Below are 17772 nucleotides of genomic sequence, written 5' to 3'. Positions count from 1 at the left end.
TGATTGCTTGTCCCTTCCCTCTGGACTCGCGCCCCCCCCCCGATTTTGCGCCCGGTGCGGCCGGCACCCCTGGCACCCCCCACGCTACGCCACTGATCCCACCAGAAAATAGCAACAGTTTCTCTGGTTTCAGTGACTAAATTACTTCCCTTCTACCCTTGCCCACAATTCTCCCTTGTAACGTTTGCATTTTCAAGGAAGTTCACTTTGTATCAGACCATATACTGTACTTCATTCTGAGAATCTGCCCTTTTACTGGGACAACTTGTATTTCTGTGATATTAAGCCCTCTAATGTTTTGTTTTGCATTTTTATGTACCACGAGCCCTTGCCAGCTAATAAACACTAAGGTCCAAATGCTCTGGCAGGATGTATGTTCTAGCACAGCACTGTCAAAGGGAAATGCTGCCTTTTAGTTTTGACAAAGTGATTACTTTGTTTCTATGGATTTTCAAATTAAGTCAAATAGGAGAAAAATAAATTATTCAGGATTGCTTGGCTGACAGTGGGAGTCTTAAAGCCTCATGGATGTTGCAGAGCACTGTGCCTAGTTTTGCATTTAGTATAGTTTGTCTGAGAGAGGACTTAAAATATGTAACCCTCTAATTTAGGGGTAGTTTAACTCCCAACTCCAATAAAACTCAGCCAGGATGGTCAGGAATGATAAGAGGTATAGTCCAACATCTGGAGGTCTGCAGGTTTCTCATCCTTGCTCTAAAGGTTAGAGCAACTGTAAGAATCAAAAAATGCACAATTCAAACACGTTTACTTGACATCCCATTTTGATCATATTTGATCAGGAAATCAATAGATCATACTTTGATTAAAGAGTTATATCGAAAGCCTCTTTATCTAATTTCTAAGGTCATAGCCATAGTGAAAGAATACTTATTCAGAACTCATCACACTTTGGCATATTACTGTTTGATTCACTGTGAGCACTGTGTTACATTAGATTTAAAAATCAGATCAATGACTTGCAAAATAAACACTTTGAGATGAAGCATTAAGAGCTGCGAGATCACCCAGACTTTTTGTCTTGTTCCCCCATCACCCTGATTTTTTATTAGCCTTATTTATACTTCTGGAAAGCAAGAAGGCATGAGGGAGTGGCTCCAATAACTTTTTACTGTTCCATTGTTGCATATCCTTGACATATTAGCTGGAGCTGTTGACCTCATTTTATTTATTCAGCAGTTGTAGAAAAATTCAGAAAGTGTAGCAGCTGCTCTCACTGAGACAATAGACTATGTGATTGCAGTTTTTTGTTTATGTCACTCATCCTCAGACTCAGATATACAGCTGCAAATAAAACATTTTAAATGTGTTGTAAAGTGCAATATACAAATGTGACACTAGATGGTGACAGTGAGCTATGCAAAATTCAATGTATTTTTCAAAACATTTTTTAAAAAAGCATTTTGACAGCGTTTTTTGTATGTGTGTAGATTCCACTCTCCTCTCCTCTTCTATTCTTCCAGCTTCTCTTCTGCCCAGATTTGTGTTTAGCTAGTACATTTGTCATAATCTCTTCCTCATTAGTAGTAGGGTGATGAGAGTCTTGTAGGCATCTTTCTCTCTGTCACAAGCAGGTCCCCTTCTGGCTTGGGTGCAAATTTCCCATTCAGATAAACCAGCCTGCCACGTACAAGAGTGGCAAAGACCTCACCATAAAGCTGGAAACCCAAGTATGGGGTTAGCTAAAGGAGGAAGCGGGGAGAGAGAGAAAAGCAAGGATAAATAGAATGCAGAATCAAAGGTCTTTGGGTAAATGTGTTTTTGTTTATGGTGCTTCTGATCTGTCCATAGCAGATATGCACAAGGCAAAATAGATGCAGCGGTGTAGAAAGCTCTAAGTGAACAACAAAGACTAGAGGTGAATTGAGGCCTTATGAACCCCTCCATCCAGTTTACCTTTCTCAAGCTCCATGCCCAAAGAGTAGGTATCCTTAAAGGGCCAACTCCCTAACCTGGAGCACTTCTTTTCTTTTCTGTGGCTTGCTGGCCTGGTGAATTCTGTTGGGTAGGCCTGTAGAGCAAGAAGTACTTGACTCTTCAGGCAAATGGGACTTGGCGAAAGGCATCTGTGAGGGTTCTGGCTCAGGTTCTGTAGGTTCCACTAGCCTCAGGTTCACTTCCAGGGAACCTGGTGGTGCAGCAGTCCTGGCCTCAGCCAGCTCATCCTCCTCTGACTCTGAGCTTGAGGTTAGGGCCATGAAACTAATAAATAATCTAAGATACCAGATGTGAAAATGATTTAGACTCCTTCAGCATAGACATGCGTCCTGTTGAGTGCCTACTAGGGCCAGTCCTTATTTAAATTTGTATGAGGCAGATCCTCTGACCCAGTAACTTCTGACCTGGAAAAGATAAAGACTGAATAGCCCATAAATGTCAAGGCTGCAAAAAGGCAAGGAATGTTGAAAGCCGACGGCTGTGCTCACCCCTCCTGGTGGTATTTTGTTTGTTGGTTTTTGCCTGCTAAGCAAAGTGATAGATGGAGGTGAAGATTACTAAACAGTCAGTTCATTATAGCCTCTACCACCACAGAAATGACACTTGGGATGTCCCATTTGTTTAACAGTAAAGCCTGCCCTAAGCAGAGGCCAAAAATGTAATGAATTATACAGTAAATTACAGCAAGGTGTTTTGAGGGTGGGATGGCAGGGGGCAGTAATGGGAACACTGGGAGAATGCAGAAAACATGAGCCTTCCCATACCTTATCCTTGTGATGAATTATGTTTTTATTCACCTGTGAGAGAAAGAAGGAGACAAAATAATTATAATACAGATTAGTTTGAGGAATGTTGCTTACTAAGGATAATGTATACAACCTAATATTATTGTCCCTGTGTTGTATCAAAGAGAATGGTAATATCAGAACTGGCACTTTTCAGATCATCAATTATAAAAATTTCAAAGCATAGAAAGGTTAGTTTCACACACTCCCATTTACTCTGCACCCAGTGAGCTACCACCGCTGGCTTGGGAAGTGGTATATACATGATGTTCGCTACAATCAATATCTATTTTGTATCTCTCTAGCTAATAACCATAACCATAATAAGTGTTTTGATGTATCTTTGATCCAAATTGAGAAAAATAATGCCCCAGCTGACACCCTAAGTGTGTCAAGACTACTCTCTTGCTAAGGCCGTTGAAACGACCATTCTGCTATGTCTTTTTATACTGGAAACGTTCAAGACCAAAGTGTTTTAACTGATTTTAACATTTTATTTTTATATTGTTTTATCTTACCTGAGACCTTATGGTGAAGTAAGGATAAGAAATCCAAAGAACAACAACTACACTTTGGACTTTTGTCTCATAAAACTGGCACATTTAATTCTTCATGTGGTATTGGGTCACTTCATTGTTTTCTGTAAGGGCTTTGTTTGTTATAACTCTTTATTTTATTAGATTTGCTATATCCTGTTTTTGGCTCTATAGCAGACTCCCAAGGTGATTCACAAAATTTTAAAAATGACCTATATCCTCTCCCATCCTTACCTCAAACTCCTTTTCTGGATTCCAGATCACCAGGTCTGCATCCATCCCAGGGCCAAGTGATCCTTTACGGTCTTCCAGCCTGCTCAGAATGGCAGGATTTTTGCACATCAGTTGCACTAGGTCATGGAAGGAGAACCCTCTGGATTTTGCAGAAGTCCAGAAGAGAGGGAGACCTATGAATTTTCCAATCACAATTAGTAGAGGAATTTATTGTTAAGAAGATTGTTCTTCCCTGGTTTCTTCTCAAAGTATATCACTTGATGCCACTTAAAAAGGAGACTTGAACATTTAGTAAAGTTCTATACCAGGGGTGAGCAGTCCTTTCCTGAGAGGGCCACATGTGGCAATACGTTGGGTCACCCATAAACACATTCACTCACACTCATTCAAACATACACACATTGAATCACACACACTATTGTGTGATTGTATTGGGGATGGGGGAGCACCAGGGAAGTAAATTCATGCTATTTTCTTCAGAATTTTTGTATGTAAACATATGGCAATTTAATCAATGAATCGGCTATTCTATGAAAAGTGATCTGATCAATTAAGATTTCTTTGTCTGAAAGCCATAACCTACCTAAAAGAAAATTATTCTGCACTCAATGGAACTTATTTTGAAGTAACTATGCTTGGGATCCAGTATTTGCTTTATTGAACATGCTTTTTAAAACAAATTACTTTAATTTACATAGTGAAAAACTAAAGCATTTGTAATTTAAATGAAATGGGGCATTTTGAATGGGGTATTGGTTGGCTTAGCTTGAGGACACTAAGGGCACCTGGAACAACAGGATGACAGGTCATTCTTTGGGAAGGGCCATAGTTCAATGGTGGATCACATGCTTTGCATCCTGAAGGTTACTGTTTTAATTCCAGACACCTCCAGTTAGCAGGCAATGGGAAAGACCTCTGAGGCCCCACATTCTGGAGAGATACTGCCTGTCAGTGTAGTATATTCTTGAGTCATGATACGAGGATATCATCCTTTCCGTTCTTAGCAGTACATGCTCATTAGATGACGATAAGAAAAAGAACAGCATATATAAAATAATTCATAAACATATTACCAAACTGTAGTGAAGCAATCCCTGCTGGGGCCTTAAGGAAGTCTCCATTGTTCAAATCTTCCAAGTCTCGGGAGCAAGGAGTATGGGCTGAGACAACCATGTCTATCTCTCCCACTTCCAAAGCTGCCCACAGCTGCTCCTGGAGACATGAGAGGAAGAGTTTATGCCAAGGAAATACTTTTGTAGTTCTCTTTAGTAAGGTGAAGCCATTGAATGATCAAGGAAGGGTCACATCCCTTTTTGGGGCCAGTGGCACATTTGCAAACTGGATACACAGCTGTGGGCACCACAGCCAAGCACACTTCACAACCTGTTCTACTAGCGACAGGAGCATGCTTCTTTCAACACTAATTTCAGTGGAGCAGGAAAGGGGACCCCGTAGGCACCAGGAAAGGCCTCTGTGGGCATATGTGTGCCCACAAGCAACACGTTGGTGACCCCTGCATTAATCCATTGATGCATACAGAGGTAATGCAGTTTGTACCAAAGATCCAGGATCAGCTTGAAAATAGACTGTCCAAAGCAATAGTGACAGAGCTGCCACTGAAAGTTAGCTCTCCTTAGAATGGAAAAGCAAGAAGAAATGGGCATGGAAAGGAAATTTCTTTGACTAAAGATCTGCATTTAGAAACAGATAAGGATAGCGTGGCCATGCTGATTCTTCTGGCCATGCTGATTCTTCTTCTTCACCACCACCAAGTCCTTCTGGAATGTTTTAAGGAACTGGGAACAGGAGCATTGCTTAGCAATGATTCCACTCCTGGGTTTTGCATCCTGGCCCAATAAAGAAGCACAATAACACTTAATTCACTTGTACTATGTATTGCGCAGGAACTGACATTTTTGCTTTCTAGTGCCCTTATTTCTTTAGGAAGGCCTGCCTCATACTTCGGGCAAATTATTAGGGCCAATAAACCATAGTTTATTAAACTGAGAATACACCCATGTGTTTGCCCCCCCCCTTGCCTGGATCCAGTGTTTTTATTATGGCTATTTTAAACCAAAATTTCCAGTTACATCTGTTTTACCTCAACTTACCAAATAGGATGCAAGACCAACATCTTATCCTGGTATTTGTAGTCTGAGATTACATGATAGTTTCCTAGTTAAGATGTAACAGGAAACTGTGGTTTGAATTAACCATGATGGAAGCACTGAAGCCAGAGGGAAGAAGAGAGGGACAAGGAGGTAGCATATAGGCTGATTCTTGTGGTCAAGCATGGTTTATTAAGCTGAGTTCGTTAAACCGGTCCTTAGAGAACAATGAACTTACATTAAGCACTAAACTACCATTTCTTTGAACATGTCTGGATGTGACACAAATGCACTTTGCACTGTCAATTTTAACATATTTTATTTGTTTTTATTGTCTGTTTGCTTCTCATAATGTATATGATGGATTGAAGTAGTTGAACATTGCATTGATATGTCTCTAGACAATCGTTTGGATCTGCGTATTATCTATAGGAGTCAACTGCATAAGATTGTGTGTGTGTGTGTGTGTATGTGTACTCACTCTTTTCTGAATGCCATTTTAATAACCTGTCATACTTTGTTCATCCAGAACAACCTATAATTTCAACGTGAGTGGAGTCTGTTGATCATATAAAGTTCCTGTCTTATCTTATTCTTCTTACTGAATTATTGCAGACATTATCAAGTATTTATTTTTAATAGTACTCAGATCTTACTTCATATGTCCTCTCTCTGCCATCACTTTATTTTTATTTTATCTTTTTATTTTTTGCCATTTGATTGGCCCACTTCCATTTCCCATAGCTCTTACCTGGTTGTTCTTGTCCCTGATAGGAGGGCAGCATTTGTAGTAGATGCCTCCTGGAGGAATGCATTCAGATGCCAGGCTGAGGTAGTGGTGTGCAGTTTCTATCGTAATTGGTGCTCCCTTCTGACGAGCATCCTTGATAATGGGCAAGGCTTGAGCAGAGGAGAGATTAACGATGTGGCATGGTATCCTGTAAAGTTAAAAGCATATGATTATTGTTGGAGGTGGTATGCCTCTGAATACCACATGCCCTCCAACATCCATCAGATGATAATATGGACATATTCTACATCAGTGCCCCCCACCCTGCCTTCTCCTCAGAGGCTGGGGCAGGGACTCAGATGCAGTGGCTGAATGAAGCAAACCAGAGCCAAGTACTGTAACAGCTGCTCTTCAGCGCTTGTGACCTCTTGGCACCCCTCACAACCATGTGGACAGTGACCTTGTGGAAGGCCTCGCCCGCTTAGCTCCCTCTCATCAGTTTCTTTATGAGAGACCAACTGACCAAGGAGCAAGGAAACAGTGAAAAACTTTATTAGGGGCCCTCAAGTGCTCCGGATCTTGTTTTCATATAAACAGGAAGTGGGGCCATATTGAGTCAGGAGGGAAAGAAGGGAGTGGGAGGCATAGATCTAAGAAATGTGCTAGAGGGACACCCGGTCTGAACTTCCAGTACTGAAGGGAAGGACCCTTGGGAATTCGGGACGTGGTTGCTTAAGGGTGTTTGTGACGATCCTGGTATTTTTGGGGCAGTTGGAGTATGATACCAGTTGCTGGGAAGCACATGCCAGGAGAGAGCTATTGCTCACAGGTCTTGCTTGTGGGTTCCCATAGGCATCTAGTTGGTCATTGGGAGAACAATATGCTGAACTAGATGGGATTTTGGTGTAATACGGCAGGGCTTTTTTATGTCCTTAGCATGCTCTCTTATTTCCAGCTTAACAGAAAGAAACACTCACTTATACTGGAGACACAGTTCAGCAATGGTGATGGTGGCCTCCACTTCCATGGTATAAGGGCGTGTGTCCAAGAAAGTGCTGTACTCCATGGTGTCTGTTTGAGGAAAGGGAGAGAAAAATATAAAGATGCACACATTTACCAAGTGGGTTCTAGCAAGATTATTTCTAGTGCTTTAGTATATTAAAATGCACTTAAGGTCCTTAGGGGAACGGTTCTCAGCTCCCTTCACATCCTAGAAAGATTGTGCCCATTTCTTGTGCAACTGAAATCTCCCTCCCTCCTATGTCATCAGAGGGAGGCCATTCTGAAATCTTCAGGTATTTTTCTTCAGACAGTTCACTGCCCAGGGCTGCTCCAGACTCCTTGCTGTCTCCTCTCTTATCTACTCTCCTTTATTTGCCCTATTGATGGTCTCTATTATCTATTTCTTTGTTGGTGCAAAACAAGTTCTAAGCTGAGCAAACACTTCCATTCAGAAGAACACAAAGGGATGACCAGGGTCCTGTGATGAAGGGGGGAAATGCTCCCATGTCTCCTGGCAGACATATCTGGTGGGGTGGGGTAAAAGTAAAGGTACTGGTTAGCATAATACATACCCTCTTGGACAGGCAGGGAGTGACGTGGCTCCTGTTCTGGATGGAACTGTGTAGAGAGTCCCAAACATGGGGGGAAAGTTTAACTTTATATAAAAATTTCTACAGGAAGATATAACAATGTGACAACAACAACAATTTATTATTTGTACCCTGCCCATCTGGCTGGGTTTCCCCAGCCACTCTGGGCGGCTTCCAACAAAGATTAAAAATACATCTTCTTCCTTCTCACCCCCACCCCATCCCAGTGGTCTAGTTTTAGACAAGCCTATGAAAGCTAAATGTCACCAAGAGTGCTTAATTTAAAGCAGGGAAGAGTGCCTGCTGTTTTTTAAAAAACAAAACACAAAACACTATTGTGATATATCAAATCATAACAGCACCTTTTCATTTTAGTACTCAGTGCTGGGAAGGGAGTTGCTCTACTTTAACAGTGAAATTGTTTATTGCCCTAGAATCCAGGTACTCAGGCTAATATAGTCTATAGCTGTATATTACACGTTAGCTAAAAGGTGGGTCATAGTTCTTTTCTCCCTTGAATCTTTTGTTGGATGTTGGATGCCAGTTTTCCAAGAGCGGATTTTTCTTTGCTGAAGAATGTGTGCCACCTTAAGTGTCTCTTTTGAGATGGAAAGTGCAAGTATAAATAATCCAAAGAAGTGAAAACCACAATGATTAAAGATAGAAAAAAATATAAGCAGGTTATAAGAAGTTGGGCTTTGGTAATTCAATATGTAAAATAAGAATTAGCTTATACACATAAGAATAAAAGAAAGGAAATAGGGAAGTTGTTCTCACACCTTTAAAATATGTGCAGATCATGAATTAATATACCGCAATTAAATTTTAATTCTGTATATTTAATATTAATTAATGTTTTATTATGAAGGGGCATTGCTTAATTTTATTAATATGTGGACATTAGTAAATTCTTTTAATTATTGTACTAATCTTCATTCATCTTTTTTGTGTCATTTATAGTACCTGAATAACCTACTGGGGAAAAGTATGTACAATATTTCAATTCACTAATAAAATATACATAAAAAATTAAAAATAAGTAATGCCCAAGGAGATAAATTGTGAAATGTTGCCATCCAGACTGGAGATCCACTGGAAGAGAGAAGAGAAATGGAAAACAGGTACTTAATGTCAAAGGTGCTAGCGAGTAAAAGAGTAGGAACTCAGCTGCTTACCAGGAGCACACAGTCTGTGTCTTGCAGTTCATTCATTGCCACATGTATATCATGTAGACAAACATGGGAAAAGTCCTCCACACCAGTGGCCATTAGGAAGCACTGAAATCCAGGAACCCCAGCCTTCAGCATTGGTAGGAGCTCAGCCTAAGAGATAGCACAAGGACAAGCACTTGGAAAGTTTGCTAATAATACGATCAAAGCAGAAGAATGGCTGAGTTGCATATTAAGTTCTGCCCTCTTGCAATTTCTGCACATATTCAGCTACAATTGAGTTTTAAGTTTAAATGCAAACTGAATCTAAAGTTCACCTATCCCTATGAGGATGAGCAGAGTTCATTTCCCACTTCCAACAATTTGCTGCAATTCATTCATACATATGTGGAATTAGAACTGGGATTTCAAGCCAAGTGATTTATTTCAAGCCACATCTCTTATTTTCAAAACTGTGTACTGTACTGTTTCCAGAGCTCTTGCATAGGGTGCAGTGTAATGTAGGGTTGCCATATGTCTGGAATTTCCTGGGCATAGCTGGCAATTGGCCATCGGAAATCATGCCTGGATGGAAATTGCTGAAAAGCTCAAAAAAGTTTCTGCCCAGATTTTCACTTTTTGAAATATAGCAACCCTAGTATAACTAAATGGATCATGCTATCTAAAGGAACGCTTTCATTTCTGGAGCCCTCTCTATTTATCTTGCCTTCACAGCCCTCCCGCCAAAGTACATAAGGAGCTGATGCCATTTTGTTGCTGGATACAAACCTGATTTCCAGGAATGATGCCACCCCAAAATGCAACATCAATATGGCACTTTCCCTTAGCAGACTGAAGCTTTTTCTCAAGGGCATACAAGGTTGTGGTTGGAGGACTGCAGTACCTGAGTTAAGGGGATGAAGTAAAATAAGATGTTACTTGGAAACAAGGCTGGCCCAGCACATTTTGCTGCCTAAGAGCAGCAAATGATACCTGTCTTCCTCCTCCACCACCACTACCATAATCAAAGTCAGGGAGCAGATGGCAGCTGAAACAAGAAGTCTCAGCATGTCTCCTCACTCCCTGCCCTTTTATGAGAAACGCAATCAGTTGCCTCATTCTGCCTAATTGTAGAACCATTCCTACCTAGAAGGCAACTAAACTGTGATCATTTCTAGCCCAGTCTAGCTGCCAATCTGTAACACATCTTTAATACATCCTGACCTCATTCTTCAACCAAAGCAGTACCACCCGTGCACAAACTGGTTCCAACAAAAACACTACTTTAGTTTAAATTTACCTCTGTTAGGTTGTGGTAGTTACTTGAATTTCTGCCACTGGATCCCATTAACATGCCAAAGATGATGGATTTCCCTATTCCCATATGAGCTCCCACCAGGCATAAATGTTTATTTATTGATTTAATAAATAATATTTCTATCATGGCTTTCTTTTAGCAAAGGGCTCAAAATACTATACATTCCAGCATTCAACAAGCAACCTGTGAAGTAGGTGAGGCTGAGAGACAGACACTGGCTCAGTGTTGCCCAGTGTGTGTAATGGCTGAGTGGGGATTTGAACATCAGTACCTCCAGTTCTCTGGGGATGCGGGTGGCGCTGTGGGTAAAACCTCAGCGCCTAGGACTTGCCGATCGCATGGTCGGCGGTTCGAATCCCCGCGGCGGGGTGAGCTCCCGTCGTTTGGTCCCAGCTCCTGCCCACCTAGCAGTTCGAAAGCACCCCTAAGTGCAAGTAGATAAATAGGTACCGCTTTATAGCGGGAAGGTAAACGGCATTTCCGTGTGCTGCTCTGGTGCCGGTTCGCCAGAGCAGCTTCGTCACGCTGGCCACGTGACCCGGAAGTGTCTGCAGACAGCGCTGGCTCCCTGCCTCTAGAGTGAGATGAGCGCACAACCCTAGAGTCTGTCAAGACTGGCCCGTACGGGCAGGGGTACCTTTACCTTTATCTCTAGTTCTGGAGTGATAGGAGTGGGGATTTGAACATCAGTATCTCCAGTTCTGGAGTGATAGGTCTGGTATTTTCCTCCTATAGTGAACCACCTCAAATGATCAGGAAAGGCAGGCTATGCATTTGATAGATAAATCAGTAACTACGACCACCACACTGACTCTCAGTGCTGTTGGGGAGTGTGTGTGTGTTTTCGTGTGTTATAATTATGTCTAGACATTTGGTGGGGCCTCAAAAAGGAAAACCAACCAACCAACCAACCAACCAACCAACCATGGATTTCTGGTGTGGAAATTGAGCATGGGAATTCACCCTTGGTTACAGTATCTGAGTATGACCAGTAGGTGACACTGCAGGACTATATATGGTGTTTCAGAAATCCTGCCCTGCAGAAGCTGCTCCAGCTGTTGCCTTCCACCCAAAGTGTTCTTTATCTACAGGTGTTAGGAATCTTTAAGATGGGCCAGAGCACATGGGTGTGCAAAGAAAGTTAATGTGATGATGTAGAGAACTGCTTGGTTTCCATGTGGGATGGAAGGCAGAATAATAATAATACAATAAAATAAATAAAAAGCAACAAAGACTTTACCAGATGAAGTGCAAGCACAAGAATGCTCAGTTATGCATAATTCCCTGCCCCTTCTTTACCTCTTTAGTCTCCTATTGGGGAAATGTTTATTAAAAACTTGCTTGGAAAAACACACACCACACACACAGGTTCTCAACTCATCCTGAACCCCTTGGAAAGCAATTCCTGAGGGTCAAGCGACCCTCAGGAAAGTCTTAGGGACTACAATGGGATGAGGGATTAGATCATATTAGGAAGAGACATATAAACTCTTACACTGTAGTTTATATGAGTTGACCTGGGAAATCTCATTGTGAATTCTGCATTAAAATAGGAAAGTCCTTATTCTCTCCCTTTATTCCCTCCCTCCAGCCCTCTGGTAACGTACAAGGGCATGTCAACAACAGTGGTGATGCCTCCTGCAGCTGCGGCCTGAGTCACAGATGTAAATCCTTCACCAGCTGGCTGTCCAGGCTCATATATATGCACATGAGGGTCAATTATTCCAGGCATGACCACGAGGTCTCCAACATCTAAGATCTGTAGGCAGAAGGTTAATTGCAGGTTAATTGCAGAACATTCTAAAGTTGCCTTCATCATGAGTGTGGTCCATAGAATGCTTGCAACCTGTGCAGGTTCCTTGTTAAAAACTCTGGATTTTAATTCAAAACACAGTTTAGTATTTTGCTTTTTGGAATGCTATAGAAAGCTTGGAGGAACACTTTAAAAACTCACAGCCACAAGCCATTGCAGACTAAAAGAGCTCTTAAAACCATTCATTCTCTGCTGGATTGTGGCCCACAACAGTTGAGATTTCTAAGAACGCTTCATAATTGATCTGATCATTTGGACTTCTTGCTAGGCTTTCTGCTCATTCTACCTTATTAGAACACTCATCCAGTAAGAGATCTGTCATAATTTCAACATGCCAGGAATTGTATTTTTTAAAAAATAACAACAAAACAAAACACTTGCATCTTTGTTGCAAACCATTATTCATCAGACACTCATCTTCCTTGCATGTGCATTGAGAGCTCAACTATTTCTCAAATTTCCTAAGAGAAAGTTAGATTCAAGTTACTTGGAAGCAATTAATAGTCTTGCAGCTCCTTAAAGAAGGAGTACAGTATGCTTCATTAGCTGCTTTGCACGAGTGGATGAATTCAGGCATAGCCATTGTTTTGTCTTTTCCCTTCTTTTTGGAAATACATTGACTTTCAGAAGTTAAGTTGCATCTGATGGCATTCCTAATTAGGAAGGCTTGTCTCTCTTTTCATCTCCAGTCATTTTTCATTCCCTTAAGATGCTTTAAGACACAAACATTTATTTAGATTGTACAGGGTGAGTCTTTCAAAAGAGGCCTCGTGGAACATGTGCACTCTGTATCTATGGGGCCTCTTTCAAAGGACTCACCCTGCATTAATGTACAAAAGAGGCCTCAGATTTAAAGGGACAGAGGCAGAAATAACAAGACTGACTCAGGTTGAGGGGCTACTTGGAGAAGTTTCCAACCTAGTTTCCCCCTCCAGTTGAGATCTAATTCCTACCTTTCTAAGGGCAGCAGGAACCAAACTCTCTCTCAGAAGAGCATTCACTATCTTTGGAGTCCAGACTGTAATAAGGAAGGACAAGGATCTAATAAACATTGACCACATCTAGTATTTACTGTACTAGTATTTTCTTTCTTTTCTTTTTTTTTAATACTACTGTTCTCTGTTTCATTTTTTGTTTCATTTTTAAATCACTATCACAGTCCCTCCTACCAGCACAGTGCTTGGGGCCTGGAAATGGACTGGAAGCCATTGAAGATGACATAGCCAGTGTCATAATACACTGATATCTTCCAATCCTCACTAACAATCTTGTTGCCTTGTTTGGGGTCAGCTGCAGTTTCTGGACCATCTTTGAAGGCAGCCCCACATATAATGCATTGCAATAGTCTAGCTGGCAGATTACTAGAGCATGGATAACTGCCACAAGGCCATCCAAGTTCAGCTAAGGTTGTATCTAGAACAAGTTTTCTCATTCATAATGGCCCCTGTAGCAGGCCATGCAGAGCCGTAGTCTCATCTTGTAATAGCAATTCAACACAGTACAAATGGAATTTCCCAAAATATGGAATTTCCTGCTGCAGGATGTGGTGATGGCCACCAACTTGGATAGCTTTAAAAGAGAATAAGAGAAATTAATGGAGGAGTAGCCTATCAATTACTGCTTATTGTGATGACTGCACACTACCTCCAGGGGCAAAGGGAGATTGCGTCAGGAAACCAGTTTCTGGGTAACAGTACAGTGGTACCTCGGGTTAAGAACTTAACCTGAAACTGTTCTTAACCTGAGGTACCACTTTAGCTAATGGGGCCTCCCGCTGTCACCGCACCACCACCACGTGATTTCTGTTCTCACCCTGAAGCAAAGTTCTTAACCCAAGGTACAATTTCTGGGTTAGCAGAGTCTGTAACCTGAAGCATCTGTAACCTGAGGTACCACTGTAATGGGAAATGGCTATTGCACCCATATTCTGCTTGTTTGTTTGCCTGAAAACAGGATACTGGATTTGATAGGCCTTTGTTCTGTTCCATTAAGGGTCTTCTTATGTTCCAGCAACTGGCCATATCTGATACAGATGACTTACATGGACAGAAAGAGAACCAATAGCTTTTCTGCCAAAATCTACCCTATGAACCAAGCAGTGAGAGAATCTCATGCGCAGCTCATGGACAATTCACAGACAGAGCAAGTTGCGTTAATTATTAGTCGAGGTAATGTGGAGTGTGCTGTGATCAGCAACAGGCACTGGCTAAAGGTCACTGGTCAGGCAACTAAAAGTTTAACCCAGAAGGAAAACCACATAAAAAAAGACTTTACCCTGGCCCCTATCCAATGCATTCACTGTGAATTTGGTTCAATGCTCTGCATTGGTATTATGACCATAGGGTCTAGTTCCCTACTCAGTTACAGTGAAGTCAATGGAATCATGATGGCGTGAAACTAGTGTAACTGAGTGGAGAATTAGCCCCCAGGGATGTGATGTTTTGTGTTGGGATAGTTCACTTTCACAAGCTCCCTCGTAAAGCTCTCCTAATACCATGCTCCAGAATATATTTTCCTTTCTTGTTCATAAAATAGCTTGAGGCTTGGTTATCTGAAGTTGGTTACTAATGCATGATGCTGCCTGAACAAATAATTCATCATAAGAGGCCCTTCTTCAGGTTCCCTTACCATCTCAGGTTAAGAGGATAACGACTAGGGAGAGGGCTTTCTCAGTAATGGTGTCTCATGTACAGAATGCCCTCTCCAAAGAAGCTTACCTGGGACCAATCTTCATCATTTTACAGCACCAGCTAAAAACTTTTTTTTTTTTAATTTGCCCAGACATTCCAGCGTGTCTTATACCTGATCTGTTTTGGGTTTTGGTTTATGCTTCTTGGATTTTGCTGTTTCTTGGCTGTTGCTCCTGTCATTTATATACATTTCATATTGCATTTCATGACAATATTTTTATTGCTTTCCTGACTCATGTCCCTGCAAGTCAGGTCAGTCTCTCTCTATTCTTTTTTATAAATACAATTTTAATGTTACTATTTATATTATTTGTATCCCACTGTTCTTCCAAGAAGCTCAGGGTGGCATACATGTTTTCTTCCAGTTAAATTTTCACAAGAGTCTTGCAGCGGACCCTGAGCTTGAGAGATTATGAATGGCCCAAAGTCACCTATTTAGATTCATGGCTAAAGTGGGATTTTAATTGAAATTGCTTCCCTCTTACTCCACCACTGTGCAGTACTACACAGGACCCCCTAATTGCACTTGTATGTTGTTGTCATCGTCTGTGAAAACTGTAATGTGTAGGAAAGATGTAACAGATATGAAAGATGCCGTGTGTCACCCCTTACAGCAGTAGCTATTCATTTAGAATCACAGTTAAGAAAGGGATCAGTGTAACCTTGAGCTGTCTTAGAATTTTTCATCAGCACAGATTAACAGTGAAACATTCTGGGAGGTTTATGCATATAAAACCGCGCTTCAAAATGTCAGTGCTATTAAATGCTGAACTTTCAGCACTGTTGACATTTTAAATACTTCAGAATATATTGGAAATTGAACCTGTTTATAAAATATATTTGCATGCTCATTTCCACATACAATGGTTAAGACTTTCTATAACAATAATTTTTAGCTAATCTTGGTCACGTCCTCTGTGATGCGTTACCTGCTTGTAAACTGTAGACCCATGTTGGGACACTTTACTAACTTCATTAATAAAATTTCCAAAACTTTCAGCCATTATATCAATTCAAGTTCAAATGTGGGGAGCCAGGATACTCATGGAGACTCCTAGCACCTACACAATTATATTTTATTTTCCCAGGCTTTTAAAAGAATTTTGGTCCTCTATCTGTATTTTATGCTGCTTTTGTATGGGATTGCATTTTTATTTAATTTTACTGTTTTATTTGTGAAACATGCTAGAAACAGATCCTGAACACTAGTATAGAAATCCACAAACAATTAAAGTGTTAAATGAGTCCATACCTTTTCTCCACTGGGTCTGGCCCAGTTTCTCTTTGGAAGAATATCGGCTATCTTTCCATTGCAGATGACAATCTCCGCTGGGCCAATGGTATTATTCTGCACGACCCTGTTGCTTCTTACAGTCACAATCTCTGAACCCACTTCTACTTTGGCTGGCCCTTAATTTAAATTAGTAGAGAGGCAGAATTCAGCAAAAACAAACCAATCAAACTTCTGCAACTGATGTTACTGTTTCTGTTATAAACTCATAGTAAGATACCACATTTTCTCTTCCTTTCAGCATGATTTTAGGCCCTTGTGAAATTGTTTCAGTTTCCTCCATGTGTACAGATGCTTCTATAATGACACTCTGAACACAATACAGAAGATGAGTCCTGCTGACTAGAAGGCATTCTGCATGACAAGGCAAGACAACAAACCTACTCCCAGTTTAATATTTTTTCTTGCTAGCTTGATATTAAGGATGGGAGGGAAATCCAATTTTGTTTGCATTTGAGTGAGAAACTACCGGTACTTGATTTGTTCTTAAACCAGTATGTGAACTGAAACTCAATTACTTGTATCCTTCAAAATTCGCACGTCTCTGAATGTTGTGATGGAGTTTTCTGATCAAGCAATGTGTACCAAAATGCATATATTAGGGGAAAGTGTTCATAAAAATGCATACATTGGTGGAAAATAACTTTTTTTTAAAAAAAGGTTATATTTAGTAAATTTATATCCTGCCTTTTATCCAGAGAGGCAATTATAATAAAATGCAATATATTAGAGAATATAAGTTGCAAAAATGCATATATTAGTCAAAACTGCATGCAAAATTCTGTGTTTCAGCAGAAATACACACTAAAATACTGACAAATTTTCATGAGAGTTGTTGCAGTTTGCAGCAGAAATGTGGAGAACTGAATTAGTAAAAGAGAGAAAACAAAATTGACATATTCATCCATCCTTACTTGTTATTGCTTCTTTTATTAATTCAAAATGCAATCTTCCATCCAGAGGCTCTTTATCAAATTATTTTAGGCTCCCTCTACCCAGCGGCCCTTCACTTACCTGCCTGAGTGGCATTGCTTTTTTTAGACATGTTAAAGTTGGCAACAAGGACCCAAACCCTTGAGTATTGCTGCCTGCTTGGCTCTCATTCAGTTCCTTCTCTCTTGCTTTCTGGCGCACATTGACATGAAGTGTTACAAGAAAAGAAACTTTCTGAACCTCACAGTAGATTGCTGAGGACCTGGTCTTGACCAAAACTCTGGGTTCAAATAGTATGAATTAATCAAACAAATAAATACATTTCCCATGTCCTACTTTGAGACCTTGGAAGTTAGTGATGGAACTGGTGGAGTTAATCATTAATTGCTTAATCTTTTGCAAATAGAAAGTTACTTTTCTTTCATGAATGACGCCCCCCCCCCATCAATCACTAAGTGTTCAACGGATTATCTCTTCTGTCCACAGTCTATAATATTTTAGGTGTTACGAATATAAAATACAATAAGAGGGTTTTGCAAAAAGAAGCTCATATGCCTCTGCCAAGAAACACAGGTGGGCAGTGGCGTTGCCACCACTCAGCTAAATGTTGCTATTTTTAAAATTTTACTGCAATTTGC

The 17772-nt window shown here is 40.7% G+C and overlaps 1 protein-coding gene and 1 long non-coding RNA gene across 3 annotated transcripts in view; one reads left to right on the top strand and one right to left on the bottom strand.

Moving 5' to 3' along the window:
* The window catches only part of LOC310708011, a 32613-nt gene extending 15404 nt beyond the window's left edge, over positions 1-17209 (top strand). Inside the window, exons 3-5 of one of the 2 annotated variants that reach the window (XR_014526798.1) lie at positions 8902-9062; positions 14213-14388; positions 16443-17209. This is a non-coding gene — a long non-coding RNA (uncharacterized lncRNA). The remainder of the gene's footprint in view (positions 1-8901; positions 9063-14212; positions 14389-16442) is intronic. The other variant, XR_014526797.1, reaches the window with a different exon arrangement.
* Positions 1370-17444, bottom strand: LOC310707998 (allantoinase, mitochondrial-like). The gene is made up of 12 exons (XM_083505660.1): positions 17216-17444; positions 16163-16320; positions 12015-12166; positions 9879-9993; positions 9117-9263; positions 7924-7969; positions 7327-7420; positions 6371-6557; positions 4585-4723; positions 3512-3684; positions 2721-2753; positions 1370-1700 (listed from the first exon to the last, which is right to left on the bottom strand). The coding sequence occupies exons 1-12, from the start codon at positions 17244-17246 to the stop codon at positions 1539-1541; spliced, it is 1437 nt and encodes a 478-aa protein (XP_083361786.1). The 5' UTR covers positions 17247-17444; the 3' UTR covers positions 1370-1538.
* Between the last annotated feature and the right edge of the window lie 328 nt (positions 17445-17772).

Source organism: Podarcis liolepis, assembly GCF_965112155.1.
Source record: "Podarcis liolepis genome assembly, chromosome: 5".
Classification (NCBI taxonomy): Eukaryota; Metazoa; Chordata; class Lepidosauria; order Squamata; family Lacertidae; genus Podarcis; species Podarcis liolepis.
The sequence above is the reverse complement of the archived record's forward strand: the minus strand, read 5'-3'. Positions and strand labels throughout refer to the sequence as shown.

Bases quoted from the DNA above. Each gene is read 5' to 3' on its own strand.
- LOC310707998 (XM_083505660.1), bottom strand. From the start codon at position 17,246: ATGTCTAAAAAAAGCAATGCCACTCAGGCAG. The intron at 16,321-17,215 runs GTAAGTGAAGGG...ATTTAAATTAAG, and splicing joins AAGCAATGCCACTCAGGCAG to GGCCAGCCAAAGTAGAAGTG. The intron at 2,754-3,511 runs GTAAGGATGGGA...TTTCTCTCACAG, and splicing joins ATCCAGAAAAGGAGTTTGAG to GTGAATAAAAACATAATTCA.